This window comes from Homalodisca vitripennis, chromosome 2, assembly GCF_021130785.1.
Source record: "Homalodisca vitripennis isolate AUS2020 chromosome 2, UT_GWSS_2.1, whole genome shotgun sequence".
NCBI classification, from domain to species: Eukaryota; Metazoa; Arthropoda; class Insecta; order Hemiptera; family Cicadellidae; genus Homalodisca; species Homalodisca vitripennis.
In genome coordinates, this window is record NC_060208.1 from 23,030,144 (window position 1) to 23,044,949 (window position 14,806).

General features: G+C 33.7%; 1 protein-coding gene across 3 annotated transcripts in view; it reads right to left on the minus strand.

Annotated features, from left to right (window-relative positions):
• LOC124353697 (kelch-like protein 12) overlaps window positions 1-14,806 on the minus strand; it is a 30,229-nt gene that overhangs the window by 2,902 nt on the left and 12,521 nt on the right. For 2 of the 3 annotated variants that reach the window (XM_046803664.1, XM_046803663.1), the window contains exons 7-13: window positions 13,585-13,782; window positions 13,298-13,410; window positions 11,339-11,493; window positions 9,917-10,093; window positions 6,116-6,262; window positions 2,635-2,742; window positions 152-312 (exon numbers count right to left, since the gene is read on the minus strand). In XM_046803664.1, coding sequence (XP_046659620.1) covers window positions 152-312; window positions 2,635-2,742; window positions 6,116-6,262; window positions 9,917-10,093; window positions 11,339-11,493; window positions 13,298-13,410; window positions 13,585-13,782 — 1,059 coding nt within the window. Of the gene's footprint in view, window positions 1-123; window positions 313-2,634; window positions 2,743-6,115; window positions 6,263-9,916; window positions 10,094-11,338; window positions 11,494-13,297; window positions 13,411-13,584; window positions 13,783-14,806 lie in introns of all 3 variants that reach the window. The other variant, XM_046803666.1, reaches the window with a different exon arrangement.

The window sequence follows — 14,806 nt, forward strand, 5'->3', positions numbered from 1 at the left end:
TATTCTAGCTTTAAAATATTGTGTTGTAAATAGTCCAAAATCCCAGTGTAAAATAAATCTCTATATTGATATTTTTAGTACCGTTGAAGAACAAAGAGTACAAAACGTCAACTCAAGACTTACAGAGAGATATCCTATGTTGTTTAGCTACCTGCAGGGGTACACAGCTGAGCCAGGACCGGGAAGTGATCATCTCTCCGCAAATGTGCCAAGAGTCTGAGGTCGGGTCGTAACATTCGATGGAATTGTGGTAGCGATCCCAGCCCTCCTCACCTCCCAGCACATAGATCTTGCCGTCCATCACCGATATACCTATCACAAACACACATATAATAAAATTGTCCTATGAGGCTAATGGGCAGTTAACATCGGTAAAATGAGAGCTTTCAGAGAAAGGAACGAATAATAAAGCAGTTTATTGATATCGTCATTAAACCAATTACAGTGGAGTCCCGCTAATCCGAACACGTGTAATCCGAACGTCGGTTAATCCGAACAGGTCCAGGAGGAATTATTTATAACGATAATGAACAGTTATAGGAACTAATTACATAAAAAATGAAAATGGGTGCATCATTTCGTACATAATCAAAGAAAACTTTAATTAAATAGACATACAGTATTTTATTAAGACAAATTGTGTACGGTACAGTACATAAATAATGAAGTTAAATACAGTACCAAATTGAAACTTATAGGTTAAGTATGAGTTAAATTACTGTATTAAGAAGTGAAATCAAACAAACATTGTACGTACAGTACTGATATTATTATTGAGTACAATATTAATTTTTAAAAGACCTAAATTCAGTTATTGTCTTCTGTCGCATTGAAGAGAGTCTATTGGATGACGCGTAGTTTCGTTCAACTATTGAACGCGTGGAACCGTACAATATCCAGTACACTCACATTGCACATTGCAATAGAACTCTTACACTAAATACGGTAAATGTACTTAGTATTCGCAAACATGTTTATTTGTCAAGAAATACAATGCAACAGTCAGAAAACATGTTTTAATAAACAATGTTGATAATTCTACAACAAAATAGAGCCATTCTCGAGTTTAAAAACCGTATTTTTCTGTAATTCTGGCTAATCCGAACAATCACATATCCGAACAGGGCTCGGTCCCAATTAGGTCGGATTAACGGGACTCTACTGTAGTTTGTTTCCTTAAATTCATTGTTTTAAACAAACGAAAAACTTTTATTTTGGAAAAAATGCATAGAGAATCAAATAAATACTTGGCCACTTTAAATAGTAATGTAATAGTAATGTAGTAGTGTTCTCTGCAGCTAGAGAACAGAGAATCTTCAGCAAGAGAATTCACTTGTGACTTTCCTTATAAATCAAATTGTTATTTTATTTTCCATTCAGTAATAATTTCGCTTAATAACGGATGCGGCAACAGTCAGTTAACCACTTCAGGTTGGTCAACAACATTATTTAACTCTCAGTGTTGATGCTTATCTAAGCTTAAGTGTAGACTGGATTTATTTTGATGTACAATTACTTGGTAAGTCTACGCTGGCAAACGTAAGTTGATGTCTCTCGTGAGTTGTATCCTAAAAATTTGAAACTGTGTGTTTTACGATATCTACTTCGATGTACTTTAGTGATTACAATCATGAATCGAAAGCTTTCTCTGATCAACTGGTTTTCCTTTTGAAAAAGTGGTGGCAATTTTATCAAAATTTAATTGATGTGATTGCAGCATTCAAATAACAATATCCTAGAGCTCAAACACCTATTAGGCAAGCAGTTTATAGATTAAAGAAGGTGTATGAAAATACATCACCCTATGTACATACCCTTAAAAGTATAAAAGTAATTTCATGTTTTGTCCTATGGTAAATAGAAGTTGCAGCAAAGCTGCATTTAGCTCCTCTTTAATAATTTAATACTACCAAATAAACTTTCTTTCATTGATCCCAACACATTTGTCAACTTTTTTTGTTGAACATATAAAATATAAAAGTTTCTCTTGTTGTACATCCAAACAGGATTACTTCTCATATACAGTATTTCAATAGAAATATCATGGCAATACTTCTAGACATCCTTAGACATTTTTCAATATTTTTTCCACCAATTTTTCACATACCGTACTCAAGTTTTCTTCAAGTTAAGTCCTCATAGGAATACAAAAGGACCATCATTTACACATTTCAACAAACCTACTTTACCAAAGTTGGAACATAGGCAAATAATTGTATTTTGTTGTTATAAATTACAATAAAAATAAATTACAAAACTACGTCTCATTAATCAAACAAATACTAAAAATGAATAATTAATTAACCGTCCAACAAGGATTTCCTTTAACGTCTCTCCAGGGCTACCAAAAGTTAATCTCATTTGCTACAAAACTATGTCTCATTAAGCTAACAAATACTAAAAAATAATAATTAATTAACTGCTCAACTAGGATTTCCTTTGAAATCTCTGCTGGGTTACCAAAAGTAACATCATTTGCTACAAAACTACGTCTCATTAAGCCAACAAATACTAAAAATGAATAATTAATTAACCGCTCAACAAGCATTTCCTTTTAAATCTCTCCTGGGCTACTACAAGTAATCTCATTTGCATAAAAAGCTATTGAGTGTAATACAAAGAACTCTTTACTACCTGGTCTATAGCGTCTTTCACACATGGGAGCCTTGTATGTCCATGAATCAGTCTGGACGTTGTAGCATTCCACTCTGTTGGTGTTCTCTGTTGAAGCATGCCAGCCACCTGTAATATATGCACATGCTTCAGCTGCTTGGTACTGCACGTGGCAGAATTACAATGTGAAATGTACAGAAACATGGTCCCTAGTAGTAAGTTCACAATGGATATTAGTTGTTTGATCAAAATAGGTATTTAAAACAAACATCATACTTTGGATATTAATTTTGGTTAGTGTTACTTTAGAACAAAAAGAATGCCTGAAAAATAAAACCCAACATGAAAAAATCAGAACACAGAAAGCAAACAATTTTTGATTCTCGATTATCACTGGAAGAAGATTATGGTATTTAAAGATCAAGTCATATTTTTTTCTTATAGTTAAGATAGCAGGGAGAGAAAAAAAGAGAACAAAATATACCTGCTTTTATTCCAAGACAACAATTATTACTACTCTTTAATACAAAATCAAAACCTCTCTTTAGATTTAACTGTATTTTTATCTCTGGTATCAGGTACAACTTTGAGAATTTGCATTTGTATTTTACTGTAACACCACAATAAACACAACAATAATTAATACAGTAATGGATAATTAAGAGTTGATAGTACGAACGTTTACTTTCTTAGATATTGCAAACATGTCAGAAGCCAGAATAATCTTTTTGATAATTTATTCAAAATTATAAAAAAATACAAAATAAAACTAACACAATAAAAATTAAGATATAATAGCATTAGGTACATGTCATTTGAAAAATTCATCCAAAGAATAGATTGGCCATCAAGAAATACTTCAGTTTGTTGTTTAGTGCAACAACAGTTTCTTCTTTGGTCTTGAGGTAGATCATTGGGGGCTTTTATACTGAGATTTATTGGTTTTCTTGCAAATAGAAAAGTTTGACAGCCAGATAGGATGAACCGGTTGAAATGTCTTGTATTATAATTGTGTAGGGCGGTTCTTTGAGCAGGTTGTTTCACAGAGGTGTAGGGTACCACTCGCAAATGTACGAGGGTCTTCCAGAAAGTAAAGAACGATTGCGCATCACGGGCGGCGCAGTTCCCCCACCACCGCGGTAGATAGCTTGTTCGTTAGCCACACCTTCTGCCTCAGTGTGAGCTGAGTAGCGGTTACCGTGAGGTCACGTTTGCGTCTCCTGTGAAAGTTTAAAATGGCGGCGTTAATTGAAAATCCCGCCAAGTGTGAACTGCTGCGTAGTGTGATACGGTTTCTGAATGCACAGAATGTTCGACCTATTGAAATTTATAGGCAAATTAAGGCAGTTTACGGTGACAATGCGATGAACGAGTCATCAGTGAGAAAATGGTGCATTCAATTTAAGGAAGGTCGAACTAATGTGCACGACGAGGAACGAAGTGGAAGGCCGTCACTCGTTACTGACGAGTTGGCAGCGAAAGTTGATGGAAAAATTCAACAAAACCGTCGTTTCACTTTGAGTAGTCTAGTGGAATTTTTTCCACTAATTTCAAGGTCGCTTTTGCACGAAATAGTGACTGAACGTCTTGGTTATCAGAAAATGTGTGCTCGTTGGGTGCCTAAGATTCTTACTGATGTCCACAAGACTAAACGGATGGGAGCAGCTCTTGAGTTTTTGACTCAGTATGACGAAGAAGGTGATGCGTTTCTTGACCGCATCGTAACGGGTGACGAAACTTGGGTTTCCTATCGAATCCCGGAAACAAAGCTCCAGTCAATGGAATGGCATCACTCGAATTCACCAACAAAAAACAGGAAAGAAAAACCAAATTTGAACACCAGGAAATTGATGGCAACAGTTTTTTGGGACCGAAAAGGCCTAATCCATGTGGAGTTCATGCCGAGAGGCGAAACAATCAACTCAGAGGCCTACATCGAGACCTTGCATCGGCTTCGCCGCGCTATTCAGAACAAACGACGCGGAATGCTGTCGTCGAAAGTGGTGCTGATCCACGACAATGCTCGGCCTCATTGCAGTGCACGAACCAAAGCAGAACTCAATTCTTTCAAATGGCAAATCTTCGGACACCCTCCGTATAGTCCAGATCTGGCTCCGAGTGACTATCACTTGTTTCCAAAGTTGAAAGTGTTTTTAGGCAGAAAAAACTTTTTGGGTGACGAAGACCTCAAAGAAGGAGTAAAAAACGTGGCTTCATTCCTTGGCGGCAGAACAGTATAACGTCGGTATAGAAAAACTGGTGCCACGCTACAAGTGCCTTGACAGTTCCGGCGATTTTGTAGAAAAATAGAGTAAGTTTATAAGTATTTATAAATAAATTTTCATGCACTTATCTTTTGTTTTTATTGACTTATAACAAAACGTTCTTTACTTTCTGGAAGACCCTCGTATAATGAGTGTCAAGGTATGAAGATTTTTCGAGTGCTCAAGATAGCTCTCTGTATAATATAAGCCTACTACAGTTCTTACTGTTCTGTTTTGTTGTGTTAATATCCTGTCCATGATTTTCTTAGAAGAACCATCCTATATAATAATGTCATAATGATAATACAAGTTTCAAAAAAAGCATGATAAACTATTTTAGGTGTGCCAATTTGTAACATTTGTATTAAGTACAACCTAGTGTTCAATTCCCTGTATATACAAACAATGTGAAGCAACTAATAATGGAGTAAACATGTACTCTCTTCAACATTATCCCCTCCCCTCCTACTCTTACAAAGCTACCACCACTCTTACTCTTCTGCAAAAATACGTTGCTTTGTTTTTATGTGTGTTTATAATGAAGTTTTATTCGTGATGATAGTGAGTGGCTGGATTTGTAGCAATAAAAAAGTACTCATTTGAAGTAGTTCAAGGTTTTTCATTGCCCAAAACCAGGATGGTATCATTGGTATACATGATGGCTGTGCAATATTCTCCTAGGTAGGCTAATAAGTCATTTACTGTGAAAAAATGAAGAAAACTGGACCCAGAACAGAACCTTTGGGTACTCCTCTTTTCTAATAGACACTGAGGGAATTTTCCTGACATATAAGCTCCACAATTTCTGTTGGATATATAATTTAACTATCATTCCTGCTGCTTTTGGCACCACGGCAAAGGATTATAACTTGGTGAGGATAGTAAGATTATGGCTAAGGCAATCAAAGGCCTTACTGTAGTCTAGCACAATATCTTCCTCAACCAGATATATTAAGGCTGTTGTTATGGATTTGTTTGAAAAAAACTATGCAATTCAAGGGTAATCAACTCATTTTCATTACAGTGGTCCAATAATCTTTAAGGCCTCTTTACTGTAGTTTGGATATTGTTGAGATTACTGATATTGGTCTGTTATTATTGACTTTTATTTTGTTTCCAACCTCATATTTGGATATAACTTTGATATTTTTTAGCTGTAGATGGAAAATTGCTTGACAAAAAGACTTCTTTATTATGTATATATAGGATCATGCAAAGCGAAAATACCAGCAACTCACCTACAACATATATACAAGAACCTAGAACACAGATTGCAGCACCGCTCCGAGGTATCAACATGGGAGCCAGTTCTGTCCAGGTATCATTGCGAGGATCGTACCTCTGCACCAACTCTATACCATCCCCGTCCTCCAACACAGCTCCACCTATAAGGACCACATCATGTGTTGGAATACACACAGTCTTACAAATAGTTGATGGATTGATCAATAAATTGATTTAAATATTATGTTGACCTAATTCTGTAACATTTATAGTATTCTTTCTACTCCAATTATAATAACCCTGTTGCTAGCCCAAAAACACATAACAACACTACCTTTTTTACAAAAGATTAGTAGAACAAAATAAATAAATATATATATATATCCGGGTTCGACTCCCGGCGGAGCAAGTACTTTTTGTGATTCAATGTTTATTGAAATTATATATATATAATTTTATAATATTTATAATTTCTATATTGACTACGTATCTTATTACTTTTCATATAAAAGTATTGCTTAAACCCTTTGAGTGCCACGGGTATTTTCCAAAGGCATATGCATAAAGTGCCACGCTATTTTTCGCATATTTGTAAGCTTTTGGGAAAATAACTACCAAACGGATTTCCATCATTTTGTTGTTGTTTTTTTTCTTATTAAATGCAGAATATGATACACATAGTTACAAATAAAAGTTGATTTATAAAAAATATAAAAATTTCAAGAAAAGTTTTTTACTTTTGTATAAAAAAAGTTAAGTTTCAACCTAATTTGAGTGTATACGCTATGTTTAAGATTATTTTTCTTTATACCATGTTTAACCCTGCCGAGTGGCGGTAACTTTTTTCTCTAAGTGGCGGGACATTTTTACTGATTTTGTATGTTCGCAAAAGAAAATTTATATAAAATCCTGAATATTATATAAGTATGACATATCATACATCGATTTAAACTTTATAACACACAGAGTAGAATGGTAATAATATGAAACACTTACCTTGGATTGGTGTAAAAAAACCAATGGGTTGAATTCCAAAAATAAAAATTCAAATTTTTTTGTTTTATATTAGGCTGAGTAAAATGTTCCTAAACTTAATTTTTAACACAAATCCAAAATAGCCATTTTTGTTTAAAATTTAATTCTGAAACAAAAATATGTATCCGTTATATGTATTATTCCTAAAAACAACGCACTATTTGCTGATCGAAACTTTTATGTACAACGTTTTTTACTGCATTTTAGTCAGTATCAGAGCCAACCTCATTCCTCATCATTCTTCCTGGTTTGAGAGGCCTCCAATAATGCTTCCAGGTAAGGGAAACACTCCCTATGAACCCCAAAATTACAAGTTGGGCACCAGAAGTGACTTTTACCCCCTTTTTTTGGTGTGTACACACACTGCACAAAGTCTGGTAAATAAGCAATCCCGTGAAGAAGACCTACACTTGGTCCAGGAGGTAGTACAGTAGGTGGATTGAACCGTTTGTAAGAGTTCCATTAGTAACCAGCATATCTAAATACTATATTAAATTAAAGTTTAGAATCTGGTCTTTCTAACCATACCTAATATATAGCGTTTAAGTCGCGGCATAACATCAGAAATACCGGAAAAGAGAGGCTTGCGTTAATAGACGCTAGAGCGTCTTTGCCACTCGCGAACGAGATTTAATAGACGCTGGCAGCGTCTTTCACCACTCGGAGGGTTAAAGGCCATATAATTTCAAAAATAAATCATATTCCTATTCTAATTCTAAATAAAACCCATGTGTAATATCTTATTATAGAATTTTAAAAACATGGCATTATATGTAATTAACAAAGTGCTGCCCGGTACCGACATTTTATAAACTGTACTTCATTTATCAGAATTTAGATATTACTTAGTAATGATGTAGTTTTCCCCAATAAATCTAATAAAACATCAATATAACACAAATAAATATGATTAGTAAATGTAGAAAAAATACTTGCTAACATATTTACATAAAAGTTTTACATTTACCTAAATAATAACCCTAATAATATTTACACTGAAAATTCCACGTTTTTCGCTTCGACACAACTCAAATCACTACATTACTTTTGTAAAGAAATACAGTTAAATACTGTATAAGTTACTATTTTATTTTTTATTTACTCAAATGCTTGGTTTATAAACAACAAGGAAGGCCGTTACGCAAGGCAGTACTCATCCGCTACGTCGCGTGACTGGAAGACAGAAATCATCGCACAGGTACTTCGGTATTATCACAGCCCACTATTTTTTGGACGAGTTTTCCTTATCAGAGATCAAAATAAACTTCATTTATAAGTTCCTTCTTCCCATAATGAATCAAAATATACTCGATGAGTCATACTTCCTATCTCCAAATCGTCCAAAAATAGTGGTTTCTTGATAAGTATCTAAACAACATAAGCTTCACACAGACAAAATAGTACAGAAACAACACAAAACTCGTATTTATTGATAGTTTGGAACCTATTAATAATACAGCTGTCTGGTTATTTGGGCCAAAATAATCTTGTACTACATAAAATATTATCGAAATACGAAACGTCAAAATTGGCGACGCTGTGGCACTCAAAGGGTTTAACAATTAGAATCTTTACATATTTCTGTCTCACTAGTCTAAATTTTGTTGAGATCTTAAACAAAGGAGTTTCAATTTAACTGATGATGGTTCCTCGTGGAGAGGTAAAAATACCTCCAAACTATGATTGTGTTGGATACAGTATGAAATAGAAAACATTTAAGTCAATCATGACAATAACTGTATAATAATGAATTAACATGATTTATTGTAAAGTTGTAATAAATAATTTAAATAATCCAAAACATATTGCAAAGTATTATAGGAAACGGAAAAATATATATTTTTGAAAGAAGCTTTGTAATGGACAAACAATTGAATTCAGCTGATATTAGTCTCCCTACATTTAGTTACTTTATCCAAACTTAAAACTGTAATTTGTTAAAAATATAAAAAACATAATTGATATAAAATTTTATTTTTTTTATTATTGCCATGTATAAAAGCAGTGTTTGGTACTTAGAGACCTCTAATATACAGTACAGTTCTATCTTTGTTTGGTAGTTTGTGTTGTGTTGTTTGTACCTGAAATGGAGATTTGTTTTGTTTTAAATAGCTCAAACTTACATTTTATTGTGTGACACTATTATAATGAGAGGTATTTTATTACAAAATATTTTCTAAACCAAAGCCTAGTTAAAACTAAAACAAGGTGTAAAATAGAGTTTGGATTTTAAGTTTTAAGTTAAATATTTTTGTATAGCATTTTTTAAGTAATATAGACTACTCAATAAAAAATTATTATTTGCAGCTTGTATTATACGTCCATGTTATTTTTTTTTATGAAATACAATTGTTGATACTGTGAATGAAATTTCCCTATCACCCTAAAAATTCACCTAAATGACTTACACCCACCCTGTTTAGGTCTAATAAATGAAACTGTGCTGAACAATATGTGTACTTGGTGAGACAATGAGAATGTCCTCCTCACTTAGATTACACTATATGTTTATATTTTGTAGTCTAGGTGTCTCTGAGCTTTGTCCGTTTTGAGCTTCTTTGTTGCCGATATTTTTGGATCTCTTCAGACAAACATGATTCTAGATTCCAGGCGCTGCACTAAGAGAAAGGTGAACTGGAGCTAAACTCAACATTCACATTGAATCAACCCTTCCCACCATTACGTTATGTGTACTGTACCGTACTTATAATACAAATTTTAATTATTTAACACTATTTGACTTATTTGACAAACAAACCTAGTAGTAATTTAGACGTCACCTGTGACATAGAGCATGCCTTCGTGAGCGATGACGGCAGGACTCGTCACAGCCATCTTCATAGGCTCGATCAGACTCCAGCTGTTGGTGCTCGGATCGTATCTCTCTACTGAGTCAAGCCGGTACGAGCCTTCCCAGCCTCCCACTGCGTACACACAGCCGTCCAGCATCGCCAACCCTAGGCAACCCATGAGCTCATTTCAGACCCACTACGATGTTGGTATAAAACGCTTTTATTTATCCTGCAAGATATATCTTTACAATTTGTAGATTTCTCACAAACAAAACTGCAAATTAATACAAGAAAACTATGCTTCGAAGTTGAAATTTTTTTTAACAAACTCAGCATGCTGGCAGCTTGCTTAAATGACTATTTAATTGAAAGAAAATTAATTGAGGAACAACCATGAGTATGACTGCAGAAATCTTTTAACCCTCCAACTGATAACCAACAGCACAGACGTTCATCGATACCGCTTGTGAACTGATAAAGACAGCACAGCCGTTGGTCAACTTTCCGATATCATTATGCGAAAACCGTTTAAGTTATAAAGACATAACTTGCACCAGTTGAATTCTATACTCATAAATAATATTTTATTTTACATAGGTTATATTCGTAATATTTCGCTATATTTAAAAAATCGATCTAAATGCTGTACGGCATACAGTTGATGGACTATGCAGCTGGTGACGCGCTGCACAGCCTTGACGATCTTTGTTACTACTGTCACTAGGCTATTATGTACGCTAATTATTTATAATTTATTGTTATGTTGTGAAATGGGCGATCCTCGTTCAAATGATGTACGTGAACTATTGGATGATGAAAGTAACATATTGGTAAATGAAGTGCATGATGATATTTCTTTGTCAGATTTGTTGTCAGGTAGTCTCGATGATTATGAACCGGTCTAATGTGAGTTGGGTTGTGAACAAATTGATAATTTGATACACACAAAGTGATAATTTACACTGAATGTTTGTACAATGAATTTGTCTCAAAACAAAAAATTTACAATACGCATTTTTGAATTTATGTACAAATAAAAAACAATACTCTAGTAAGTGCATATTTTTATTATTTTAAAATATTCTGTTTTCTAACAAAAAATTGATATATAACACTTACTACTTAGCATTAAGCACATATTTAAAAAAAAATATGCTGCTCAAAGACAAAAACCAGTGTATCATTTTGAGAGTTTCTGATAATCAGTCGGAGGGTTTAGTAAAGTGTAAGAGGATTCGAATTTCTTACTAAAACATTCTTATACATGTTTAGCACTAATTAACTTTTTTTTATTCATGCCTAATACATTTCAATTAATGGTTTCAGGCGACAAAATGTATTTAGGCTACTGATTGTTGATTAATTATGGGCTTAATTGCACTCTGTAACACTACAAATGAACTCACATACCGAGTTCAGATCGAGGCACAAGCATCGAGCACATCTCAAGCCACATGTCAAGTGCTGGATCGTAACGCCAGACGGACCGAGAGGCAGAGCCGTCCGGGAACTCCCCACCGGCCAGGTACAATGTATTTTTGCCACTGGCGACCAGTCCGTGCTTGCTGCAACATGTAGCAGAGTGAAAGTTTTTGCAAACAAACCTGTTGTGAGTTTAGCATAACTGATTAATGGTGTAGAACAGCTGGTATTGTGCTAAAGTGAGCCGAACATAAATAAGAATTTAATTTTTATAAAGGGTGTGTATGAAGGAGGCAGCCACTACTTGACTATGGCTTTAGTTAACTTTGAAATCTAATTACATAGGTGGTGACGGTAAAATATTTCTTGGCTGAAAAATATTAAAAGATAAATCTAAGTTCTTACAATTTTAAAGTTTTTTAGTAACACTTTTTTAAACTTATAATTTTTGAAAGCATATTGTTATGAAGTGTTTCAAACACCTCAAATAAAACAGTATTGTTTAAAAAGCCAATTTTATAAAAAAAAAACTAAAATTCCCCTTCTTTTTCTCAGCGCCCTAGCAGATAGATGGGTATCTGCTCTGCCACTGAAGGTTTAATCTCTGCACATTGAATCAATGTCTTGTTTTTAGCAAATAAAGTGATCAATCCCAAAAAATCTCACTAGAATGGGTGTGAACTAGTAAAAGATTCTAATAGTAACATTTTAGAAAGTTTTATTTTTTATTTAGTGGCAAATAAACGATGATAAAATCTAAATACAAAATTAACTTGTGATAATATGCATTCTATTGTCACAGATTTGGTATTGCATAAAACTTGTTTGTTATGAATTCCATGGGTTCTTTTTAGATAGTCAGAAAAGAAATTTTCCAAAGCCTTTTAAATTGATCCCTATCATAGGAAAATGACCTTTATATATAAAATAGTGATTTGCGATAAAATCTAGGTCAAGAATATATTGAAAATGCCAATAACTTAATGAGAACAACAAAATTTCTGGAATACTTTGCATTGGATACAATTGCACCATCAAAGATAGGATGGTACAGAGTTATTGTTTATATATTTATGTAGCATAAAACAAATCGTTTTCTTAGCATACAGGATGTGCCAATAACAACAGTGTTTATAATTCTTAGTTGTTCACTGATATTTTAAAGCTTATATTACTTTTTGGTAGAATTGAATATACAAGTATGTTAAATTAATAAAAAAATATCAGTAAAATAATTTTAAAATTCATGCTATTCCCTTAAAATGTTGAAGTGGAGAAGAAACTTTAAATCAGCAAAGTTACAAGAAAACTACAAACACATATATTTTTCTAGTTTCATTACAAACCTATTGACAATTAAAAAATGAAATGCAACACATTTATGTATCTTAATTCTACCAACACGATAAGAAATAGTAAAAATGACAATGACTGCTGTTTCTAATCTCTAGATCAATGGCTGATGCCAATATGACTGTTATTTGCACATCTAAAGGTTTGCTTTAAGAGCGTAAAACCAAATAATGTGACCTGTAAACAAATTTATCAGTTGACATTTCTAACCCTTCCGTTACCCTCCCATTTCAATCCCTATTGAAAGTGCAACTGATGATTACTTCTTTTCTTAGGGAAATATCTTCTATACAAAACTTTTATACTTCTAGAAATTTCCAAATTTGTTCTCAACACCCAGTCTACTTTCAGGCATAACCTAATACCAGTAAGAAAAGAACTTTGTTATATAAGAAAATAGGTAGGACCTAGTACTAATTGACTCAACTGATAGGGGAGAGTTGAGGGGCAACCTGTACTCGTGATTCTCCTAACAGCTGAGAATTAAAATAATTACCAGGTAAAATTATCGAGAAAATTGCAGGAAATCTTACTCAACTGATTTCTTGAGTATCTGCAAGGCTCAGTTAGTGAAAAGCAAAGACACTAAATTACCTGACAGCGAAAGGCAAGCACGCCATGGATCGCCAGATGCGGCTTTTGACACAGTAACATTCAACTGAACGTAGCACCACTTTCTCATCTTCGCCTCCGACTGCAACTATAACCTGGGACAGAGATACAACACAAATTGAACACACAATCTAGTTTAACTGTAGAAAATTTGAAAAAATTACAAAATGCATTTGGAAATTTTTTTTTACAAACTTGAAAGTCTCCTAAATGATTGAGCAATGAGTGCTATTTTTCCTCACATATTAAAATTGTGAGCCAGGAGTTACCTCAATAGTGGCAGCACTGTTGCGAGGTTTGGTCCGCTCCGAGCTCAGTTCCGCCCGTCTGTCTGGCAGTAAGTGGTACAGCTTTGCCTCCTCCACATACCGGTAACACTCGGGACTCTGTCGCACCACGGCCAGACTCTCCACGCAGTCGTGTAGGAAGTACGGACTCAGGAGTGGTAGTCTTACTGTCTCCAAGACCTAACAGGATATCAAGAATCTTTATTGTCACAAATATACATTTTCATAATTTCCAGCACTGCTGGGAAAACAGGTAACATTGTCAATTGTAAGAAAATAAAATAAAATATGTATAAGCTACATAATTATATGCTTTCCATTTTGGCCTACATACATCATCTTATCCTAATCAACGTTAATAATAAATACTGTAATAACAGAACATTTACAATGCAGAATTAACCAATGCTTAATCATATAACATCAAACATAAACTCATTAATGCTAGAGTAGACCCCTTCAGTACAAAGTTTTTCAACCTTATCTTTAAAATTATTAATACTTCTTATACTCTTCAAGAATCAAGAATAATTTATTTTTTTCAAATGTAGGTATAAACAATACATTGCTTACAATAATTCCATTTATGCTACAAATTAACACACACAAGGGAAAACTATAGGGCCTCAAAGGCAAGCCTGTTATGAGGTTCCTTCATATTTAATAATATAACCTGCTGTCACCAGAATTAAATAATGGTACTATACTTTTTAGATATAATCAGTGCAGTCTTAAATAACAATTTGTCTTTGTAAAACTCAAACTAGACACAAATAGATATATGACAATTTACAACACATACAATACAAACAATTTATATAACAGATATAATGACCAAAAAAACAATAAATAATACTTTTATCACCCAAGAAGTTATATTTAATTCAGCAGATCTTCTATGTTGCTTATGGTAAACAGCCATTTTAAAATGCCCTTCCTAAATTTATAAAAACTGCTTACATTTTTTAAATCATATGGTAGCAAGTTGTACATTTTTGTTGCAATAAACTTATAATTATTTTTATAAAAGGTTATGAATGGTCTAGGGACATAAATATTTTCCCTACTTCTTAATTTATTTCTAAACATATTCATATTTCTAGGGAAATTACCACTCTGTCTGTAGAATGCTGCCATAACTTTAAAAACAAAAAGATGTGTCAATGATAGAATTCTCAAGCTAAGGTACAATGGCCATGAGTGG